Source organism: Indicator indicator, chromosome 19 (genome assembly GCF_027791375.1).
Source record: "Indicator indicator isolate 239-I01 chromosome 19, UM_Iind_1.1, whole genome shotgun sequence".
NCBI lineage: Eukaryota > Metazoa > Chordata > Aves > Piciformes > Indicatoridae > Indicator > Indicator indicator.
In genome coordinates, this window is record NC_072028.1 from 16,790,406 (window position 1) to 16,814,088 (window position 23,683).

The 23,683-nt window shown below is 36.5% G+C and overlaps 1 protein-coding gene across 1 annotated transcript in view; it reads right to left on the reverse strand.

Annotated features, from left to right (window-relative positions):
• The window catches only part of RPGRIP1L (RPGRIP1 like), a 62,183-nt gene extending 43,078 nt beyond the window's left edge, over window positions 1–19,105 (reverse strand). The window contains exons 1-8 of the mRNA XM_054389614.1: window positions 19,021–19,105; window positions 18,127–18,271; window positions 15,124–15,422; window positions 12,629–12,728; window positions 10,836–10,979; window positions 6,014–6,119; window positions 2,218–2,364; window positions 979–1,052 (exon numbers count right to left, since the gene is read on the reverse strand). Of these exons, the coding sequence (XP_054245589.1) occupies window positions 979–1,052; window positions 2,218–2,364; window positions 6,014–6,119; window positions 10,836–10,979; window positions 12,629–12,728; window positions 15,124–15,422; window positions 18,127–18,271; window positions 19,021–19,105 (1,100 nt within the window). The remainder of the gene's footprint in view (window positions 1–978; window positions 1,053–2,217; window positions 2,365–6,013; window positions 6,120–10,835; window positions 10,980–12,628; window positions 12,729–15,123; window positions 15,423–18,126; window positions 18,272–19,020) is intronic.
• Between the last annotated feature and the right edge of the window lie 4,578 nt (window positions 19,106–23,683).

Here is a 23,683-nt window from a genome sequence, read left to right on the forward strand (position 1 = left end):
TTTCATTGTAGAAGGCAAAAAAAAAATCTAATAAATATTGTAAGAATACTATAAACATTGTGTTCAGTCATTGGTATTTTTTGACAGATATCACACTGAAAAACCAAGCAAACTTTACAAGGAGAAATTATTTTGATATGAGAAAGTATTTCAAGCACTTGACCTTCTTTCTCAGGCAATTATTAGCTCTAGCACATTTGTCTGTATTTTCTAAACCTCTTCAGTGTAAAAGACTACATGGTTTCACAAAACAGGAAAAGCCTGTGGCAGCTGACTATAATCCCTATAATTCTATCAGAGAATTTCTGAAACATATCTGGCAATGTATTTTCATTGTAAGCACTGTTGAAACAATTCATACTACTTACTACATATAGGAACTACTGTAAAAAACTCACTAGAGCATATACAAAAACTGAAGCACAACCAGTAGTAGTGAATTTGTAGCTATTATTAAAAGAAATCACCCTTAAACCATAAACATTGGAGAAGCTGTCAAATACCAGAGTTTATACAGGTCCATTGAGAAGGGCTGGAAGAACTATGTAAATTCAAACATGGCTTTTCTCCATATAGAATAAAATAAACCCAAAGGGATATATGTTTAACTAGATGCATTCTTCATTCAACTATAACCCTACCAAAAAAAAAATTAGAAATTCAAATCAGAACTTTTTGTGTTGATGTTCAAAATAAAAAGTGACTTCTTTTATTTTTAAAATTAGATTTAAAAAAAATAAGTGTTGTACTATTTCAAGAGTATGGAAGCTGCTCTGTATCATAACGACAAATGAAAAACAGACAGAACACTATAAAAGTTTGCATTAATGCTTACTGGTATGATGAACTGTAGCAAGAATATATTTACATGTGTGCACAAACACAAACTACATATATGCACATTCATGCACACAGTATATGAAGAGTTACCAAACAGGGTAAGATTCAAGATTTTTATATAAAGAAACCGTAACTTACCTATTGCACATCTTGTCATAGTCTTGCTTCAAGAGTTCCTTCTCTTTTTCTAGACGACTTATTCTTTCCTGCAGCTAAAATGAAGAAGGAAATTTCAAATAATGCATAACACAAGAGGAAATTTCAATGAAAGTGTAAAGACAATTAGTTAATAATTTGTAGGTGTTGTCAGGCTTTCATTTTTTCTTTTTATACAACAGTTTTTTTTTGAAGCTTCAAAATAACAGTTTATTCACTGCATGAATTTACATCTGGCCCCGACAGTCATTTCAATGTTGTTTATATGAAGCTGAGACCAACATGTCACAGTTGAACAACAGCGTCACATTCTGCTTTTGAAAACAACAAGGTCTATCATGTTAAAAATGTTTATTTCTATTGTGGTATTATTATTAGGTAAATTAATGGCTCCTATAAAGTAAATATTTTTATTGACCTTGTAGAAACAATAAGTCTTTGCTTTCAAAATAGTCACTAAAGCAAGATACAGCTTTAAAAATACTGGATACTGTAAAAATACTGGATACTAAAAATTCTGGATAACCCAGAAGATACACTCTGCATGCATTACAATAGCTTAAAAGTTTGGAGGAAATATCTACAAGGTAACCTTGGTAAACTTGGTTCATGTAAAATACATTCAAAACATGTAAACCAAATGGTAAAACTAAATATAAGTTGCTACAAAATGTAAGAAAAACCCCAACAGTTTGTATACTCTTACTCTTCATATGTTGAAAAGAATAAGGAATAAAATGTTTGCTTTTTAGCCCTACATCTGGGTGACTGCAAGTGGTGACAGCTGTCTCTGAGAGCCACTAGATAAAGAAGTAGAAGTGATTGGTTTGAACCGCTGAGTAAGATATTATACTGCACTGCACTATAAGTAAATAAGGTCAAAATAATACTACAAAAAATCAAATATGATATTTTTTTTTCTGGTAAGAAACCACTTGTTTAGCATCATATCTGACAAGAAATTCTATGCTTTAACTTTAAATATTGCCCAAACTGGTGCAGTGATCATGTGGCATGGGAAACAGGTATGGTTCATGATTCTATGAAAAGTAGGATTTTCTTCTTAATGGGATAAAAGAATACATATTACCAGGTTAGTCTTCTAAATATGTTTGAAAAGTCTGTTCACATCTCTGCAACCAAAAGGTACCCCATTGGTACTTTTGTCCATATCTATGTGTATTAACTACAGCAGATTCTAGCTCTCTTGAACAGTCTCACCTCCTCTGTCCTTTGGTTTGAAATAGGTATTAACTGCAGTTCTTTCTGAAGATGGAGACACTTTAATCGTTCTTCTTCAAGCTGCTGATTCAGTTCATCACATTTTGCTATTAAAGCATCATGGCTGGTCTTCAGGTTCTTTTGGTTCTATGAAAAGGAAGAATGGAAAACCCAGGGGAAAAAACAAACAAACCATGCTTATTAGAATGTTGCAACACCCTCTATATTCAATCAGTAGTCTCTCACAGCAATACTGAATATTCTCAATGTGGTCAACAGGAGACACTCTTGAACTAAGTTAACTGAAAGCAACTTTCATGACACATGGCCAGGAGAAGGTGGCATTCTTGTTCCTCTCATGAACATTAAACCCTCAGTTCAGTCATGATGAAAACAACCAAGAAATACATCTGTTAAGCAATTAAAAGATTTTGCTGTGGTTACAGTGGTTAGACATGCTGACCAAAAACTCTGCAGTAGCAAGCAAAAATGAATGTTGACCACAGTTATGCTAATCACAGAGCTTGCCACAGCTCTGTTAACCCTTAATTGTAGATATGTAATTGTTTCATAAACCTAATGCTCTCAGTTCTATTTCCCTGCTAATAGTAATTTAGCGAGGAATTCATGATTTCTATTACATTTTAATTTACTTCAATGGATTATATGAAGGCACATTTAACCAATTTTAATATTAAATGGAGGATGCTGATAGAACTTTCATTTCCAGAACATTGGTTACTATTATACTGCCCACATTCCACAATGCTTTAATAAGGCCTCATTCTTTAAGAATTTCACTGTAAATATCATTCAAGGTATGACTTGAAACGGAATAGCCCAAAACCTAATCTCCTGTTTAATAAAGTGATTATATGAACAATTATGTCAAACATATGTGTAAGTATAGATAATGTTTAATTATTGTTGACACAAAAAAGTTAACTTCACTTTTTCCATATAAAATTCCTACTAAATAGTTCAATGGAGAACCAAATGTGAATCCCTTACAAATTCTTTAGGTGCACATGCAGTGTGAATATCCTAGAAACAAACAAAAAAAACCTAAAGAAAACCTAACTATCAACTCGATCCTTTCGTATCTCATTTCTTAACAATAAAAATTAGCACTCTGTCAGCCAAATAATGAATTACCCATCAGTTTTTAACAGTCTTTCTTCAGTACTCCTCCTCTTCTGTTCTATATCTGTGAACTGTATTTCAGTAACTTCCAAGAATGACACCTTTGCACTTTCTTACACTCTTTTCATTTCTCACTGAACTTCTTTCCATTCTCCTCAAAATGAGAATCCTTACAGTCTCTAACCCTGAAAACAAATGTGTTCCAAGTGAACACATCTTTACTTCCCTATATTTCAGCTTCCATTTTCCTTAATTTCTTTTCCATTTCAATAACTTGTGTCACTTCAATCCATGACACAGGAATTAAAAAAAAACCCCAGAGCTCTACCTTGACAACAAAGCTGCTGTTCACTGACCCTTTCACCCTTGTCTCCAAATTCCAAAACAGTTGAAAACAAATTTGGCTATCATATTTTTCCTACTGAGCCATCTCATTAAGGGCACTTAAAAATAGCCTTCTGAAAAATCTCCTTGCTTCAACGTCATTGTAATCTTTCAGTGTCTGCTATGCTCCTGACCATTTTGGATTAATTCTCATTAAGAGGACTGTGACTTCACTCATTTTATTTTTTTTTCCCAAAAGGCATTCTTTACCTGACTATTATTTTACAGCTGAGTGTTCTGTCAGCACTTCTTTTCCACAATGCTGAAACTGTTTTCTATCCTGCTCTCCCTGGGGTATCCCAAGACTTGGGTCATGACAGCACTTGGAAAGATGACCAGAGTTTAATATTTCTAGTCTGGAATTTTATTTCTCTGGGAAACATGCCTTGATATTGTTCTCAATTAGAAATAGCTCATTTAAAGAAAATAGACATATATCTCCTAGACATATCACATAAGTGAACATAAACTACTCTTAGTTACAGTTGTGAAATTTTTGTAGAGATTGTCCACGAGAATTAACTCTGTATAGTATTTTAAATGGTAGTTGTACAGTTTAGCATATTTCATATTGCAAATCATGAAATCCTGAATGTTCAGTTTGCAATTAAGGCAAATAAATACACCAATGGGAACAAATATACAACCCAAACAGTTTCAGGGTCCTTTGCTCTTCTAAGTAGATTATACAATTTTTTCATTCAACTGGCTACCTTAAAATTGTTTGCCAACAAAACTGTTCTGTAAACATTTAGTAGCAAGCTCAACTTCAGTATCATGAGATGGAGCAGGATTTTAGGCTCTTATTATTCTATGGTTTCATAATTTGGGCTGACTCAAGTTCAAAGATAAATATGGACTAATTATATGAGTTTCAACTGGTAGAAGCTAAACACAAATTATAATGAAATCAATAGGCATAAAAAAATCATCAAGATAAACACACACACAAAAATCACTAAAACCCGCTCTCTTGATAAGTACTTTACATGCCATCTAAATGAGAAATTCTGGATTTTTCAGTTATTCCCATTTAGTTGTCATGTTTCAAACATTCAAATGATTTGGACTGGGAAAACGGTTGTATCCGTTATTTTGTGAAAAAAGGGAGAGACAGAAGACACTCATCCTTTTCAAAAGTGCAGCTTTCACTCTGAATATTAGAAACAACATCTTCAAATACCAGTTTGATGCCTAAGCATGTGTTTCTGTTCAGCTACTGCCAAGAAAGAGGCAAGAGCACTTGATGTTTGCTGTAAATTACCGAAAGTCGCATATGATCTCAAATGGAACAGTTTACTTATCGCTTTCTCTTTAGGAACACAGAAAGCCATATGAAACCTATCTCCCCTGGAATTTACATTCTGTATAGCTCACTCTGAAAAAATTAGATTTGAGCTACTAAAAGAAGAGCTGTTTTGCTGGAGAAGATATAGGCAATACACCGAGGTAGGAGAAGCAAAGCAGAACAAATGCAGAAGCAGAAAACCACAGGAATAAAGGAATGGAATAAAAATGGAATGGAACAAGTGCTATTTAGCATGCTAACCGAACAAAAAGTACTACAGTTTACAAGAATATCTACTGCTTCCACCTCTTAAGTCTAGGATACTTTACAAAGCTCCACTGAATACAGGATTCCTATTCACAGGAACTCTCTCATTTCTAAGCCATTACCATTACTACTTCTGTCTGTATGCACATGAAGATGCAGAAAAATGCCATAAAAGTAAAACTTACAAAGAATCTACCATGCCATTGCATGTTCTGGTAGTATTTTCATAAACCTGCTCTTCTTATAAAGAAAATCTATTACTTACAGTAGCCCTCTAAAATAATTTCCACTGATTTATGAACACATTAAGTCCTAACATGAGAACTCTAAACAGCCAAACTTCTCCAGCTATATCAAAGATTGGTAAGTGAGAGGGGTCTGATACCTCTCCTTTGGGAAATCAGCACATTTAAGTCAAAGTCCTTTCTTTAAATGATCAGGAAACTCTTTCAATAGCCAGACAGCTCAGTTTATTCTCCACAAGCTGCCTGGCATAGCTTTACAAATAAAATCTTTAATAACGCCTGCTAAACACATCTGCAAAAAGAGAAAATATATTAAGACATTTGGAGTAACTTGGGTGCAATGCATTGTGTGGTTCATTTTCACGTACTCAGCAGTGACTCAGATTCAAGACCTATGTGTATTTATTTTCCATCAACAAGTGCTTATGTGACAAGGGTAAAGGGATATAACTGACCAAATTGCAATTACCTCTTGAAGCTGGAGAAATTTTCCTTTCATTGCTGAAAGAGCATTGCTTTTCTCAGCCAGCTGTTTTCGGACCTTGATCATTTCCACATTGTCTCGAATGTTTAGCCTTCAAAATTATATTAAAAAAAATGCATCATGAGCTTAAAGATACAAAATTAACTATCTAGGGTTTTAGTTTTGCTTTTTTTAGTTCTCAAGAGTTGCAAATGTTTGCAAATCAGTTTTCTACAAAACATTTGGAAAAAGATTTAGTATGTAATACCCAAATTAATTTCTTCTTCCATAATCTATTCAGAATTCAGAATTTATTCTACTGCACTATGACAGCAGCTTCAATCAATATATACATCTTTGTTTATTGTATCAAATTATACAAATACCAATAAAGAAACACAATCACCATTCACTCACTTTCCACCCTCTTAAGTATTTGGTGCCAGTGGCTTATCATTTTATGAGATTTCCTCTTAGCATTTAAACCTATCAAATACACCTAAGAAAAAGTGACAATTTATACCTTAACACTTTATGGCTGGTGTTCAAATAAGCTGCAGGTGTGTATTAGCTACATGAAAATCACTTAATATCCATGTAGATGTTCTATATTGCTACAGTTCTAAGATTAATTCAAGAATGTACTGTTTAATAGAAGAGATGTTTAAAATAATTCAAAATTTAAATAAACATTTATTCAGATGTTTTCTTTACTTCAGAGGGTGAAATTAAACCCCATAATTTTCACAGGTTCTTTATGTATGGGAAGAGAAACCAGTTCTGATTTGAACTAATGTAAAATATAATAAAATCAGAATAAATCTCTAGCATTTGAAAAGGTAATTTCTCTTCCAGTATTTATCTATTTTTGACATATTGCATGAATTGACACAATGTCATGCTGGAGCAAGAAAATGGACTACAAAGCTTACACATCTGTAAACCAGCTGAGTACATGAAATACTTTCCTTTTATTCTGTAAAATATCAAATCCTATTGTGTTTTGGCATTGCCCAGTTAATTGCCCTTACACAGAAGATAAACACACTCACAAACTTGAGATCTTCCCCAAAAAACAGCCTTAACCCAATGCTAAAACTGTCATATGTCTAAAACATGTCATCTACATAAATTAAAGTTGTGGTAAGTATAGACAGCAGCACTGTCTCATGCTAGCTATTTAAAAGCTAATGTAGTGGCACGTTTTTATTAATCTTGTTCCACACATCAAACAAAAGGCCCTGATGCCTTCAAAGGCTTTTTTCTATTTCTCCCCTCCACCCCCCCTTTTTTTTTAAGCAGGGGGCTTTTTTTTTTTCTTTTTAACTAGAAAAAGGAGCAGATGATAGTGAAATTTATGATGTACAGATGTAAACCCCATGGCTTCTGACAACCAACATTAACTATTTTTTCAACAGTGAATGAAACAGCATTTGATTTAAACAGGTTTGAGGTACTGCTATTATGAAGTAAATTATTCAAATTCAGAAGTGAAAAATTAATTATTGGGATCATTAAAATTCTTACAATTATAAGAGTATTTATCTCACTAAGTTTCTAGCTACAGAAAGCCTGTGCAATTAATTTCTTATTAGTGCATTACATTGATCACAATCTCAGCTCTTATTACAGACTAGAGTAATAAAATAACTTCTCTAAAGGACAATATTTTATTTATTTAAATAAAACATGTCTAAGAAATGTCCAGTGCATAAAGGTATACAACAAAGAGCTTGCCATTGAAGGACAAAATAATTAGGCAAAGCAAAGTCAATTCAGAAATACTCTGTTGGGAAAACTCATTTTTTCTGCAAATGAAGTCACAAAACTACAACAGAATAGGAATTTATTACCTAGAGAGTTAGTTGATGTATCTGCTCAATTATTCTGATATAACTTAAAAATAGGGGTTATATAGAGATTTGATATAGAAGTCAATGATGCCTTTCACTTAAATAGAAAATATTGTGCTCAAAGAATAATAAAACAACATATAAAAACAAAGCTTTACAAAGAAAATTCATCCACTATTTTCTCTACTGCCAAAAGATTAAATATTCTGCCACAGAACCTACAGACATGGAGTTAGATCTGAGGTGGAAGTTAGAAAAAAAGGATCTAATATCCCTTTTGAGGCAGTAACCTAAATTACTGGGCATGCTGGCTGGGCTCTAGCACACCTTCTACCACAAGTGCAGAAATGAGGAACATGAACTCTATATCCTTCCACTCTAAACCGCATCTTAAAGATGGATTAAAAAGTCTGAAATTCAAAATGAAGTTAGGAGAAAGTGACTCTTTAGAAAGTTAAGAATTATGTTTGGGGGTAATGTCCTACATACACCAAAGAGACAATCCCTTTTCCAGACCTCTTATCATTTGAATTAAAAGCATACAGAGTGAGGTCCCAATAACAGGCTGGGGACCAGCTGTGTGGGAATGGGGGACTGATAGCAACCTCCACCAGAAGGAAATTATTAAAGAAAGGATCTTGACCTGCACTGTACAAATTCATGCCAGTAAATCCCAGATGGCTAAGCTAATAAAATTGAGGTCTAATTAAACCACATCCTTTGCATCTTGTCTTTGCTTCCATATGAGTAGAACAAGGATACAATACTGAGATTATTCTTAAAGAGTCTTGACTATTGTATCAACTGGACTAGCAACTCACAAAGTTTCCCCATTCACATTCTGTCCAAGAAAAGCAAGCAAAAAAAAAAAAAAATATATCACCACCTTGCTTCTCAGGACCACTTACCCTCTGTCAGGCTAAATAAACAAAAGGTTTCTAGGCTAATACTTCTCAATCACAGCTGCATCAACAGCCAGGATAAATGTAGCAGAATAAACAATGTTTTCCTAAAGGCTGAAAGTAACCTAATTTTATTAACATCAGGCTGAGATTAAATGGTACTACAACATGAAAAGCAGTGGAAGCACATTTATTATGTCCTTTTGACATCCTACAGTTCCTAAAGAACTGCAGATGATTAACTGTCTTTGGGTAGTGATGTAACTAGATGACAGCAAAGTGTATTCTTACAAAACACAGGAGAAAGCTGCTAATTGCATAAAAATTCAAAGACATAAGCTATAAAGACAAAGTAAGATGACTTTACTAGTCACCCAAACTTCCATGTTTTCCTCTAATATTGCAGTATTGCCAGTTTCGTCTCTGCTGATGCAAAGAAGATTAAGAATTACATAGAACCTAGAAATCTATTTGTGTAATAAAGTAACTATTACAGACTGTTCTATGTTGCTGTTACTAGACTTCCAAGAAATCAAGCTAATGAAATTCTGAATATCATTATGTATAGCATCTACGGTTACAATTAAACATGGAGAGAATAGTATCCCTCTAAGTTCCAGCAGCGGTTCACTCATGACTTAAAAAAACACAAAGCAAAACAAAACATTGAAAAACATAGGGGTTAACAGCCTTCCAAAAAGTATTGTAGTGGCAAAATTATAACACACATACTATTCTAGGTGGGCACCAATGGACATTTTTAAATTTCTTTTCCAGTGTCTACAGCCACACACAGTAACTCTTGAATACTTAATCTTTTACTGTGTTTCAAACAAGATAGAGGCTATTAAGGAAATGTTTTGAGAACTTTAAATGTGAATTCACAGAGAGTAACTCAGGTTAGGTAACATAGATTGTATACAAGCAATTTGATAAACACAAATCAATAAAGATCTGTACTAATTTTATAGCCTGACTTTATTTTAGGATTTTTTAGCTGAATTTGAAGTGTATCTTTACTTTAAAACACCTTAAAAATTTCACAGAAACATGGCAGCTGGCATTGAAATTAGATATTCTATTCAGTTTCTGCCTGCTAGACTTCAAGAACAATGTTTACCTACAAAAAAAATGAAGCACAGAAGTTCTTTTGAGATTTGTAGCAGATTATTTTCAAATAATAAAAAAATATTTAAGTTTTTTTCTGCATTTACTGTATGCACAGACTAAAATTATTTATAACAACTTCTTTAACCTATTTAAACTATATAAAGGAAATTCAGAATAGGGGAGACTTATGACTGTGAATAATTTAATAGCCAACATTATGATGTATTATTTATGTAGTGCCACTGATGCACAAAAAATGCTCACACATAATAACGAGGTCCCTCCATTGAAGGGTAGCTAAAGAACTGGCCACATATTTTGCATCCAGGTAGAACTTCACTGAAATCAAATGAGTAAGACAGCAGGATGATGCCACACTAGATCCTTAACACAATTAAAAGGTTGAAATGGAAACTGTCAAAAGAGAAAAAATGCATGCAAAGTTGTGTAATTTTGCATACATTTGTGCAAAAGTGAACTAAAGAAGAGATGAAACTAATTGAGGCTTTATTGTGAAATACATTCGGCAAGCACGTGTGTCTGACTGACACGTGCAGCTATTCCTTCAAAAATTTGCTAATCTGCTCTTACAAGGCCACTATTTCTCCATTATTATCAATGAACACTAAATTACCCACTATGAAACTAAACCTAAAATTTTCTAACAGTTATATTGAAGAAACAATAAATGATTAAAATTTAATGAGTCAAACTTCAGCTGAGTCTGAACCAGCTGTAAATATATTCTCCAAAATGGTAATTATGAAATTCCTTTTTTCTTTATGAAAAAACATATCAAAACCTATTACCATAACAATCTTTAAGGATTATTTTCACCAGAGGGACAAAATGAATGAAGTACATATTTCTTGTCAGAACAAGTAATTTTTACAGCTATAGAGAAACATTACAACATTGCTCTTCTAATGCTTCCACCGTGGAGATTTCAATTTTTCACAATACCTTCGGCTTGTTGTGTCTTGCTCTTTCAGCTGTAGGACAGATTCTTCAATTTCCTTTTCCTTCCTGCTTAGCTGACTCACAAGTATGTCTCTGGTATGTTCTAGTTCCTCAATGTGTTCCCTCTGGGACTCAATCACAGTCTCCCTGCAAGGACAAGCATCTTACATTCCAAAACCAGTTAAGCATTTAACAATAATTAAAAAATATGATTAAAAGAAAAAAAAAGATAATACTCAAGAGAGCAAAAATTGTAAAAGTTTTCAGCAAAATTTGTATTTCTTAATTTCTTAAGTTCAACTTACTACGAAAGGAATTTGAGGCCACTATACAAAAAGATGTGAATAGTACGATAAACAAATAAATAATACAAACATATTATCAGCACAACACAAACTATCTAAATAAATGTTTATGTGGACTGAATAATGTTTAGCAGAATCTAGCTCATGGTTTATTATACTCTATATTAAATGTATCCTCCTTCTAATCCATTGGTACCAAGTATTTCCTGAAGAGGAAAACACCATTACGGCTATCAAAAGAATACGAGATCTTCAATTGATGGAGCAGTGAAAGTGATTTTAAAGCTTTTATTCTGAGTTGGGAAACTTTACACACCAAAAATAAACAGATGATGTATCTTAACAGTGGAATTTATCCAACAATTGGAAAAAGAAAGGCAGAGAACTACAGATATCAGAGCCTGACCACTTTCAGTAGGCCACAACTTTCTGATTTTGATTTCCTTGATGAGTTAATCTCAGGTATTTTTTCCAATTACATTTTTTGTAGTAAGAATAAGCAACAACTCATCCACATTTTTTTCCACTCTAAAGCTTTTGATGCATAATCTACAGTTCCTCACTACTACTCTTGTAAAACTACCTTAAGCATTTTGGCCATGTGCTTGTTTTTGTACTTGAGAACGAAGAACTAGTGGAAAGAGTCCAGCACAGGGCCACTAAGATGATTAGGGGACAGGAACATCTTTCATATGAGGAAAGGCTGAGAGAGCTGGATCTGTTTAGCTTGGAGAAGAGGAGTCTGAGGGGGTCTTAATAGTGCTTACAAATACCTAAGAGGTGGGTGTTAGGAAGATGGGGCCAGACTTTTCTCAGTGGTCCCCAGTGACAAGACAAGAAGTAATGGGCATAAACTTGAATATAGGAAGTTCCACTGAACACGTGAAAGAACTTCTTTCCTTTTAGGGTAGCCGAGCACTGGAACAGGCTGCCCACAGAGGTGGTGAAGTCTGTGGAGACTTTTAAGGCTTGTCTAGATGCGTTCCTGTGTGATCTGGTTTAGATGATCCTACTTTGGTAGGGGGAAGTTGGACTTGATTTCAGAGGTCATTTCCAACCTCTGCCATTCTGTAATTTTGTGATGTTTAAAAGCCTCAGTGTAACACTCAATACAGTCCCCACTTGCCTAGGTTATCCCACACATTTTAGGAGTTGTGTTGGTAATAATTTTGCAGCTAAGGTGCCCTCTATTTTGTCAGTTTTGTTCATCAGTAAGCCAGACAGCACTGAATCCTAGCCAAAAGAGAGGCTCACCATTGAAGATCAATTTCAACTTCCAGCCAAATACTACATTTTGCATTCTAAATCCTTGATTCTGTTTTCCTTATAAAACACTTCTGCATTGCTACCATTCTCACTGTTGTAAGATTCAATAACTTCACTTTATCTTCTAATGTGAAAGCTTTTGGAAAATGTATTTTTTTTTTCTTTCAAGAATACCTGAGGTTTTAACTAACATAGTACCAAATTTAAGAAATATGAAAATCATACAAATTTCTTATTTCAGCTCTTGCATCCTCAAGTGGACTCTGTCTGTCAACTGGGACCACAGGGTTAGGTGATCGCACTTCTAAATCCTGAAATCTCATTCCTGAAAAGAAAGAAGATATAATTTTTTGTTGTGCTTAATGAAAAAGCATTTGACAAAACAATCTTTATAGAGTAGAAACAAATTCTAGGTATTTTTCCATGAAATTCACATAGAAAGAGATAATCATGGCTGCTGTAAAATGTGAACAATGGGTGATACAGCATACAGCGTTGAAGATAAGTCTTAAAAACCTGTCTTGGAATGTCTTTTTTAGAAGATTTTACTTCTAAAGACAGAGAACAGAGATGGTGTTTTCAAAAAAGAACAATATTAGTGAACAAGAACATGGACTGTAACCGCTTTTTCTCTGAAAGCACTTTCTATACAAAATCATGTCATTCACCTAGACAAGCAACTACAGAACCATTTTTATCAGCAGTGCAAATAATTTCCTTATGTTCTTTAGTATCATAGTAAGTCTCTGGTGAAGAAGAAAAGTGAGGAATTACTTAAGAAAGAATAAAAAAAGCAATGCTTTCTCTAAATCTCTTTCTCCTCCTCTTCAGCAGGAAGATGTATTCATATAAGTATTTTTAAAGGTATTGGTAATTGTACTATATACATTTGTGCACATATTTGTTTAGAGGGTGTATTTCTAAAATTTTGTACAAATCATGATATATCTTAGATTGCTGTACTCAATAAAGAAAATAATGAGAGAAATCAGTGAGTATTTAGCAAACAGTCAAGCCCAACCAAAACTTTTTGATTGACTTGCTAACAGTATTTGCCAGCCACACACAAGGCTGACACAGTAAGGTGCGTTTATTATGTGTTGATTCTTTTTGCTTCTTCACATACTGGAGACAGATAAGCTCTCCTGAATTTTTCCAGGCATTTTGCTGTGGATATTTTCTGATCTGCACTAAAAACATTTTGAGTTTCAGCTTCATGGTTTCACAGACCAAGCTGAGTCCAGCAGTGTTTAAAAGTAGGAGGCACATACCAGACACCAGGTTTATCATCACTAATCAATGATGATAAAATTTTGCAATGTTACTGTCTGAACTGGATGTTCTGTGGACAACTTTTCCTTTTTTCCTCCCTCCTCTTCATACTCTCTTCATTTTAAGAACCACTGTCTGTCAGCATAGCCCCAGTACTAGCTCTGCACAGGACATCTTTGATCTGGATCTATTCTTATGCCAAGAGAAGTCCTCACGGTATGCCATATCAACATTTGATCTTTAATCCTTGAACTAGTAGCCCTTTTCTCCCTGCTAGCAAAGGGGCTTCAATAAATGTATTGTATTTCTTACCCTAGTTTTACATCATTTAAAGAAACACCAAAAAATGATTTGGGAAATAAAACTGCCTAGTTCATTATATAGAATATGAAAATGTAAGTGTATTTAAAAATGTCAAAACTTGCACTATATTCACATTAAAGAAGCAAATTGGTAAAGCAAATTGCCTTTTATTTCCTGTCTGAAAACATGAGCATCATTTCTGTTTGCACATACCTGAATAATCAACATAGCCAAATAAAGACTGGAGGGAGGGTAAGATGGAATAAAAACACAACACAACTGGCCATCAGCCTGATCATGCCTTGTAGAAGTTAAGGACATAGTTCTGCTGACTCGTTGAATTGTAGCTATCTTTTAAAAACCAAAAAAGCACCATACTAACTGTACATTGAGTAAGTTAACTGAGTACAATTACTTCTACAAATGTTTGTATCCGAAGAGAAAGGTTTTAAAAGTGTGATTTCCAAATGCAGCTACCATCAATAAAAGACTGCGAGTGAGACTGCCTAAAGCAGCAAGCCTTGACAGTAAAAAGCATCATTAAAGATGGCTGCATTCTGGTATTTGCTTTTGAAAGCCCACACATGTAATAGATTTTTTCAAGTCTGCAGTGTTGTGCACACATGTATCAAGAGACTAGAACAAATCTTGAAAGTAGAAAAGGAAAAATGTGCAAACAAACTACAGATGTAAAACTGTTATAACATCGCAACACTAAACTTTTTCATATATGTCTTTTATAAGCCTTTAATATGTAGAGAATTTATACTAAGAAAGTCAGATGATTTTAACTATTAGAGAACTTGCTTGATAATTACTTGATTTTCAGATCTGTACTTTTGTTTTACCCCAGCACTGTGGATTCTCAAAACAAAGACCTCAAAGGCAAACAAGTTATCATGGCTGCTATAAATAAATGGTATCCCTGCCCATGGCAGGGGGATTGGAACTAGATGATCCTTGAGGTCCCTTCCAACCCTAACAATTATATGATTCTATGAAATACAAGAAAATAGGGAAGAACAACCTTTCTACCTACAGGTTCTATTGCCCACTGATGAACAGAAAAGAGTATACACTTGCTACAGGGAAGCACTAATTAGTGGTATCTATATTAAGTAGTGTTTAATAAACTTGACTGATACCTTTCTTTCCATGCCCTGGCATGCCAGTGGCCTCATTCACTTTTTTGAGGCCAGTGTTGATACGAGATTGAACATAGCTGTAGGGATAAGGTCTGTGGCCCACAAACTGGAGCTGCTGTTTAGTTAAAATGAGCTTGCTGCGGAGGCTGTCGTTTTGTTTCTCGAGCTCCCGCACTCTCTCCTGCAAACGTTCAATCATTTCTTCCAGCTCCACAGCCTGGCCCAGCCGCTTGGGGCCGCCACCAACCTGCTCAGCTTTCTTCTTGTCATTAACAAGCCGTATTAACTTGGTGGCCATTCTATGGAAAATAATAAAAAGAGATGAAAAAGAATGTGAAAAGTCAGCATAAAAAGCATTCTGTTGAAAGGAACATAATCACTGTGAAGACTTCAGCATAGAACCTGAATAATAAATTTCAGGTTTTGATGTAACTATTACTGCCTGTGAAGAACTCTTTGAAGATAATTGAAACCACTGTGCAGCAATCTGCTTTATAGCACTGACAAATAACAGTTTCCTAAGGCTTATCATTTAAGGTTAGTAAAGGGAGGACACATATTTACTCCATATGCTGCTTAAATCTAATTTTTAATGCATGACCTTATATAGGAACCTCTGCATGCTGTTAAGTAAAGTTACAGATTTGGGATGTGATGGGGCAAACTGTAAAAGCTACAATTCCACAGAACATTGAACTATTGAAAGAATGCTGATAGTGCACAACATTCCAATGATGTATCATCTCTAGTATTTTGGGATTTAAATATATATTTCAGTTCTAAAGTGGTTAAAATATATAGATGGACATATTTAAAAGGTACTCTGGAAAAAGAAACTTAATAGTTCTCATCACCATACTCAATTTTATACTAGGTAAACATTACCACTCTGCTTCAGAGAAGGAACAGTTAGCTGAAGGATATAATTAGATACAGAGGGTATGGTTTTCATCTGTCTTTAAAAGGATACAAATTTTGCTTTTGGCATCTCAAGAGTTGTACCTTTGATTTCCTTTAGTTTTGATAAACACTGGTAAGATAGAACAAAAGGCAGAGAGGGCACATGGGGGTGATGTAATATACAAGAACAAAAAACATACCCAGAAGTGAATGGAAAAAACTTGGCATATAAAGAAAGAAAAGGTGGCTTTGATGAGGGAGACAAGTTTAAGACTTTACAAAATTGGTCGCACATCTTCAAGACCTGTATCTAGTTTACAGGGAATGTATTTTTGCGGGCGTAGAAAGAAAACTGAAAATAAGGACACACTTTGTTTGTTTAAATGGGCTTGTTTTATTTTTGTGTACTTGTGGACAGAAGCTTCTACTTAAAAGAACAAAAGTGAAACAAAAAGAATCCATAATAACTTTAGGATGTCATAGAATGTTACTGGCCTGTAAGCAGGTTTTTTGCCGCTCCCCCCCTTTTTTTTTTTTTTCCAATATACTTCTACTGCAAATTCAGTCCAAACTTTCAGTTATAAGGGTTTTGGCATGAGGGATGCTGGGAAAGAAATTTAGCTTGAGGAGTTAAGATTTTTCTCTGACAATGTCGACCAACACTGTATTTTATATTTTTAGTACCTTAAAATATTAATTGCAGTTTGGACATTCTGTGTGGTTTTGCCCAAGTGGATGATGAGCGCATTTGGGAAGCCATCTAACAGAAACACAGGACTTGCCATTTAGAATAAGCAAACAATTCATATGTTCCCCCATTTTATGTTTGACAGTAGCCTGACAGAAAAGATGGGAGTTATATCATGCTGGTCAATTTGATCCTGGCTTACTGAATATCGAGTCAAAAGGAAGAATGTTTTGGATGTTAAAAGGTGATGAAATAGTCCCATCTACAGAGGCAGTATCTTTAGATGATGTTTCATGAACTGGTTAGCTGATCAGAAGCTAGCTTAGATGCAGCAACATTTTATTGGCTTAAATACAGTACAATGTGAAAACAGAGTCATGGTGCTTTAGGATTAATTAGCTCCCTTGGAATACTGTAATATCATGAACAGTTCTGTTGAGTTCAGATTGGTTTGCCAGCACAGCACTAAGTTTAATCACAAGCCTAAAGCTGTTTGCCTATGTTTGGGTACAGTAAGTACTGTGCTTCCCATGCTACTTGAGATTTCTGGGACCTCAACACAAGAAGAACATGGATTTGATAGAACAGATCCGGAGCAGGGATACAAAAATGATCAGAGCGCCGGAGCACCTCTTCTACAAAGACAGAAGACAGTTGGTGATGTTCAGCCTGAAGAAGAGAAGGCTCTGTGAAGAACTTATAGAAGCCTCCCAGTACCTGAAGAGGGGCCTACAGAAAAGCTGGGGAAGGACTGTTTATAAAGGCATGTAGCAATAGAAGGGGCAATGGTTTTAAACTAGAGAAAAGTAGATTTAGATGGGACATTAGCAAGTTCTTTACTATGAAGGTGGTGGAACACTGCAACAGGTTGCCCAGGGCAGTGATGAAAATATTCCAAGTCAGGCTTGATGTGCTGTGAGCTGCCTGATCTAGTTGATGATGTCCCTGCTTACTGCAGGAGAGTTAGACTAGAAGACTTTAAAGGTCCCTCTTAATCCCATGAATTCTATGATTCTTCAATGCAGTTATTTATTACCCAGAATGAAGAAGAGCTGAATATAATTGTAAAGATAGGAGTAGAATCTTTCTCTATAGGTCATTTGATTCTAGGATGAAATTCATTATTAATAATTAGACTGCTATAGCCTCTTCTTCGGTTCCCAGAATATCTATTTGTACTTACACAACTTAGTAATGGGGGTACCAACTCTGCAGTGGTAGACCGCAGTGTACTCTCTACATGAAGAGGCACAAAATATTGCACATAGCACAAAGACAATCAGAAACCGATAGAAAAAATGAATTCCAATGAATGATTTTTGCAACTGCTGTAAGAAAAATCAGCATTTTTGTCAATAATGTTTTAAAGGGAAAAATTATTTTGTGAGCTAATATAAAAAAATTAAATCTCATACCTTTTAATTTTGTCCTCTTGCTTATTTGCATGCTGTTTGAGTAAGATGTTCTCATCACGTAAACGAAGAAATTTGTCTTCCAGTTCCTCTCGACTGATTCGTGACACAGCTTGTCGAGCTCTTGCATTCTGTGTCGTCGACGATTCTACCCAAAGCAACACAACTTTAAATTACCTTCTATACATTCAATGCATAATCCAAAACCTAGGTCATTTTGAAATATGGGCAGAAAAAAAAAGTTTAAGTAATTTAATATTTTGCACTTGTATGAGTCTCTTGATTATTTTCTTCAGATTTATTGAAGTATTAGAATCATAGAATTGTTTCAGTTGGAAGAGACCTCTAAGATCATTGAGTCCAACCATATTAATCACTTCTTTTTCCCTCCCTCTTACAAATTAAAAAGTAATTAAATGATACAGCAAAACAATTATCTACTAGACAACACAAAAGGAAATGTTTAGCAAGTAACAAGGTGCTTGCCAACATTAAAAAAATAAGATGATCATTACTACAGAGAAGCTTTGTAATCTGTTTTACAGTTAATTTAGTCTCTTGAAGTTTGAAAATATTAACTCATGATTCGGTAAATTTACTCAGATACAAGTCTAAGGCCAGTAGCTCCATTCTAATAGCAACTGAATGACAGATCAGAAATGCATATTACTTCTGCTGGTCTGGCCTTGTGCTTAATTAAACAAAAAGTCCTCTCTTCTCCTGAAAGGAAGAACTCAGCATTCAGCATTCCACAGCAACTCCCCTCCTATAACAGGCAATGTAGGTACAAAATGGTATCACAGTATCTTCCAGAATTGAACCCAGATTTTGAATAGTATTTGAAATGGGAATGTCAGAAACATTTTTAGAAGTCTATAAATAGCAGCTGATACAAACCTTGTATTCCACCAGTTCCAGGGAGAGTTAGACCTACATCTCTCACAGGCAGGTCCCCCAAAGTTTCATCAGATGGAACAGACATGGCTTACCTACAGATAACAAAACTCAAATGAAATTCTTCTCTGCCTGTAGCTTAAACTGTGAGACTATAATGAACTACCATAAAACGAAGGAAAAGAGTCACATGGTAAAGACAAGGGGTAATGGATACAAGTTGCAACTGGGGAGATTCAGACTGGATGCCAGAGAAAATTTTTTGTCACTGTTCAAACTATTAGACACTGGAATAAACTCCCAAGGGACGTGGTGGATTCCCCTACCTCAGACAGTTTCAAAGCCCAACTTGACAGGGTGCTGGGCCATCTCATTTAAACTATATTCTTACCCTGAAAGGTTGGACTAGATGATCCTTGAGGTCCCTTCCAACCTGATATTCTGTGAATCTGTGAAAAAGCAATGACAGATTCACTGAAATGTCAGACTTGTGCATTAATATAAATGCTTCTATCCCAATTCTGTTGCACAGAGGATAATCTGTGCACAGAAGATAGCTTCTTTGTTATGCAATAGCTCCAGTTTTATTTAATGTATGTAGAGTGTATTTTTTAAAGTTCTGTTTTGGTTCTTCAGTGATCTTTGGGCTAAGACCATATTTCTAAGCACACACAGGAGGGAGACCTACGGCGGTTTTCTTGTTTGTTTTTATAATTGTTTGTTTGATCATTTTAGGACAGGTCAAAGCTCAAGGCATCAACTGGTAGATGAGTAATGCCATCTTCCACACTATGAATGGGACTCTTAGAGGTGCTGGAGGTTATGAAATCATTTCAGTGATGCCTACTATTCTCTTAGTCTTCTTTCAATCATTGCTATAAGAGAAATTACTTTCTAAAATGGACTCTCCTATGAATGATTCTCATAAATGGGAACACATTTCTTTCTTGAGGCAACAGAAAGCTTAGCTACATGATAAAGTGATATCAGGAAAGCATTAATGTGAGAAAGCACTACATTTGTTTCAGTGTAATATATGAGGATACTTGTTAACAACTATGGTTTCTTTTTTCTCTTCCAGGGCAGAAAATTAGATGTTGGCCAGTAGAGTCATCTAAAGCAGGAAGAGCATGAGAAAAACAGACATGAAGTCCTTTGGACAGTCTTTCCGCCCCTACTGTTGTACTTTTAAGGTGATATAAATCCTTAAAGAATCCAAAAACATCTGGGAAAACACTGAGAAATTAGCAATGATGTTACTAAAGACCTGCATTCACAGGACAGAAGTGACACAGTATAACCCACAGATGTTCCATGATAAATCTAATAATTTTATCCTAATCAGACATGCCACTAAAGAGAGATCTTTCTTCTAAGAGTTAAGTCTTCTATCATAAGCAAGTCTCCTTATGGCCTGTCTAAGAAAGATTAATGGAGGTTTAGTTTACAAAAAGTCAATCTTGCTTTCAATCGTTTGATTTTTCATCACTAAAAAATATAGGATACACTATTATTTCCAGCTTTCAATGTTTACAACAACCTGAACACAATTTTCTTTTGTATAGAACAAATATTTCTTTGTCATGGCTGTTGAAACGCCTGAACTGATCTACACTTGTAGATTAGGTTAGCAATTAGGTTGCAGTTTTAATGCTGTTAGTCACAGAAACAGAGAATAATGCTTTTGATGTTGAGGCCCATGATATGCAGCTGCTGTAACCAATGGCACAAATCTAATGACAGATACATATCAACTGGAATCCACCTCCTCAGCGTTCTCCACTCACACAAATCTCTCAAGACTGTTTTGTACTTTGTTAAATTAGTGCCATCTGTAGTCATTGACTTCACTCAGGTCTAGGTTCATTATTAGAGCCATTATTATATGTCTCTGCATCAATATCACTACAGCAACTGATATCAAATTGAAAAGAAACTTTTAACCCGTATTTGGTTATGATGGCAGCAAGGAGAAAATGCTATGGTATGTCTTCTAGAGAGTACTTGTCTTCACAAATCAAAAATGACTGTGTTTTTTGGCAAATTTCAGAGAGGTAAGAGCTAAACAGGTATTTTAACAGCACAGTCTTTCACTATTTGCCACTTGCTAAAGAAATTTTGCTATGGGTACCTGCCTCCTATTTTCAGCATGAAAGAAATGAATTCATTAAAAAAAAAAAAAAAAAGACAAAACTGCATACGGTTGTCTCTCAAACAAACAAATAAGCACAGAAGTATACTCTCTGCCCAACATCATTGAAACGTAGCAAATCTGACAAGGGATTACTTAAATTTCCAGAAGTTCTTATTCAGTAGGGGGAAAAAGGGGCAGTTTCTAGTGAAATCTGAAGAATTACAACACTTAATTTTTTCAACATGAATTTAGAACTCCATGAGTCTTGGCCATGGCCAAGACGATGTTTTTCTTACAAAATCTTACTCCACTTCTTTTATGGAGATAAGAAAAGAGGGGGGAGGGAAATAAAAAAAGGAGAAGGAGACCACCCACTTATCTTAGCCTATCATAAACTATTTCCAGCCTACATTCTTCCTCTGTTGCCTCTTTAAAGATAACTATTTGCACTCTATTGGGTTTGTCATCTAAAATAATCTCATTTATTACTTCGTAGGCACATACACACATTCCATCTTTCAAACATCACCTGTTGCAGTGTCATGAGTTTTAGCTGGGGAAAAAAAAACGTGTGTGTGTATATATATATATATATATATATATGTATGGGTGTGTGTGTGTATATATATGTATGGAAGATACTAGGAAGCAAGATCACAACATCCTGCTGTAGTCTGAGGGAACAAACATCTCAAACCTGTGAATCCCACTGCAATAAAGCAAAATGAAAACAGCCGTGTCTTGCCTTCAAAATATTTTTAAACTGCTTTCCAAATTTTTGCTCAGCTCCATCAGTTCTGACAATAACGGACACGACTGGAGGTGACAGAGAAGGAAGGCTGGACGCGTTTGCCTCCTGAAGGCACGCCTACGCTCCCCGTTTCCTCCCGCCCTCAAGCACAGGAATACAACTCCCGACTGTGTCTGGCAGCCTTTTTACGTACATAAGAGAGACCACACCGAGGAGGGCTTCAGGATTGCTTTTAAAATATCGGGTGAGGCATCATACCGCGCCTTCCCCAGGGGCTCTAAGCTGCGAGCAATGCAGCCTCACAGGTCTGAAAAGCGCGCTTCAAGTGCGCCGGGCTCCCCACAGGGCAGCAGACCATCAACCCCGTCAGCCCCGCTCCTAAGCGACTCCGGTTCCATTTTCCCGGGCTTGGGATATCCCAGCTTCGGCACCACAGTCCCCTGAGAAGCTCCAGGGCCGCTATCGTCCCCCCCACCATACCCCAGAGGAGGAAAAGCTTTCGCCTGTACTCACAGCTCCCTGCTAGCCCTATGGCTCCTCTCAGCAGTCCACTAGCAACTGCTTTCGTTGCTACACAAACCCTTCCACTTCCGGGGTCTACAGCCCCACTACCCGCCGGGAGTTGTAGTTCGAGGGAGGCCCCGGCGCCGCCTCCCCGTTACATGCGGGACTAAAGCTGGGTTTTTCTATTCGCTTCTTTCGTGGTGCCGTGGTGCGTATCGGGAGCTGTAGTCGCCCTGGAGCCGGCATCCGGCTGCTTGCTGGCGGGAGCTGTTTGGAGCAGCGGGGGTGGACGGTTCCTGGTGCGCGTTGCTGCAGGCCGGTGCCTGAGTCAGGCGGCACCATGAAGAGGCGAACAGGGGAGCAGGAGAAAGAACTGAAGGTACCTTCGCTTTGCTTCCTGCTCCCCTTCAGCCCTGAGGAGCGTGGTTGTGGCGACCCTGCTTTCTTGTTCGGCTTTTGGGGCTGCACAGAGCAGAGCGAGCCCGCGCGGGCGCCTGCCGCTCCAATTCTGGAGCGGGAACTCGGGCTGTGAGGCCGCCGTGAAGTTTATTGTGAAAGGGAAGCCTAAGCACCGAACTCCGCGCTGTGGGTACCCAGCCGGGGGCTGCCGGCCGCTGCCTTCCTGCCCCACCTGAGGGGCCGCCTCTGCGCCCACGAGTGACCATCGCAGCCCCTGATCCTCGGCATCTTTGCCCGAGGCGGGCGATCTGCAAGGCATGGCCCAGGCCTGTAGCCCCTCCCCGCGGCTGTGTAGTCGCTTCGCTTCGCGTGTCCTTGGTTGTGCAGTAGTCCCCGGTACCTGGGGAAAGGAGCTTGCCGGCGGGTGGTGAGATCGTGGTCCGTGCCCGAGGGCTGGCGTGGCTGAAGTCGGTGTCGGCTTGGGGGCCAGGCTGCTGTGGCAGTGCTGCTCTAATTAACTTGGAAATCTTCGGTTCCCCTCTCACCTTAATTATAGGAACCTAATACAACTTTAGTAGTTTCTAGTAATAAAGACTTTTATCCTCTGAGCAAGATACTTAAATGTAAAGGGCAGTTCTGCTGTCTTACGTGAAAAAAAAAAAAGAATATACAAGTAAATATGTTTGGTCTTTGTCAAAAACTCGGTGCGGTAATGCGTTATGTTACTGTGCTTGTATTTTCAAATGTGTAAGTACTCTACACTACGCCTAATCAAAATCAACCTTTTTACGTCTCTGCTACCATCCTAACTTAATGTTTTTTTTCCTGATAATGTGTTTAGATGCGGTGCTGTTACATGGTTGCATTGAAGGTGTAAT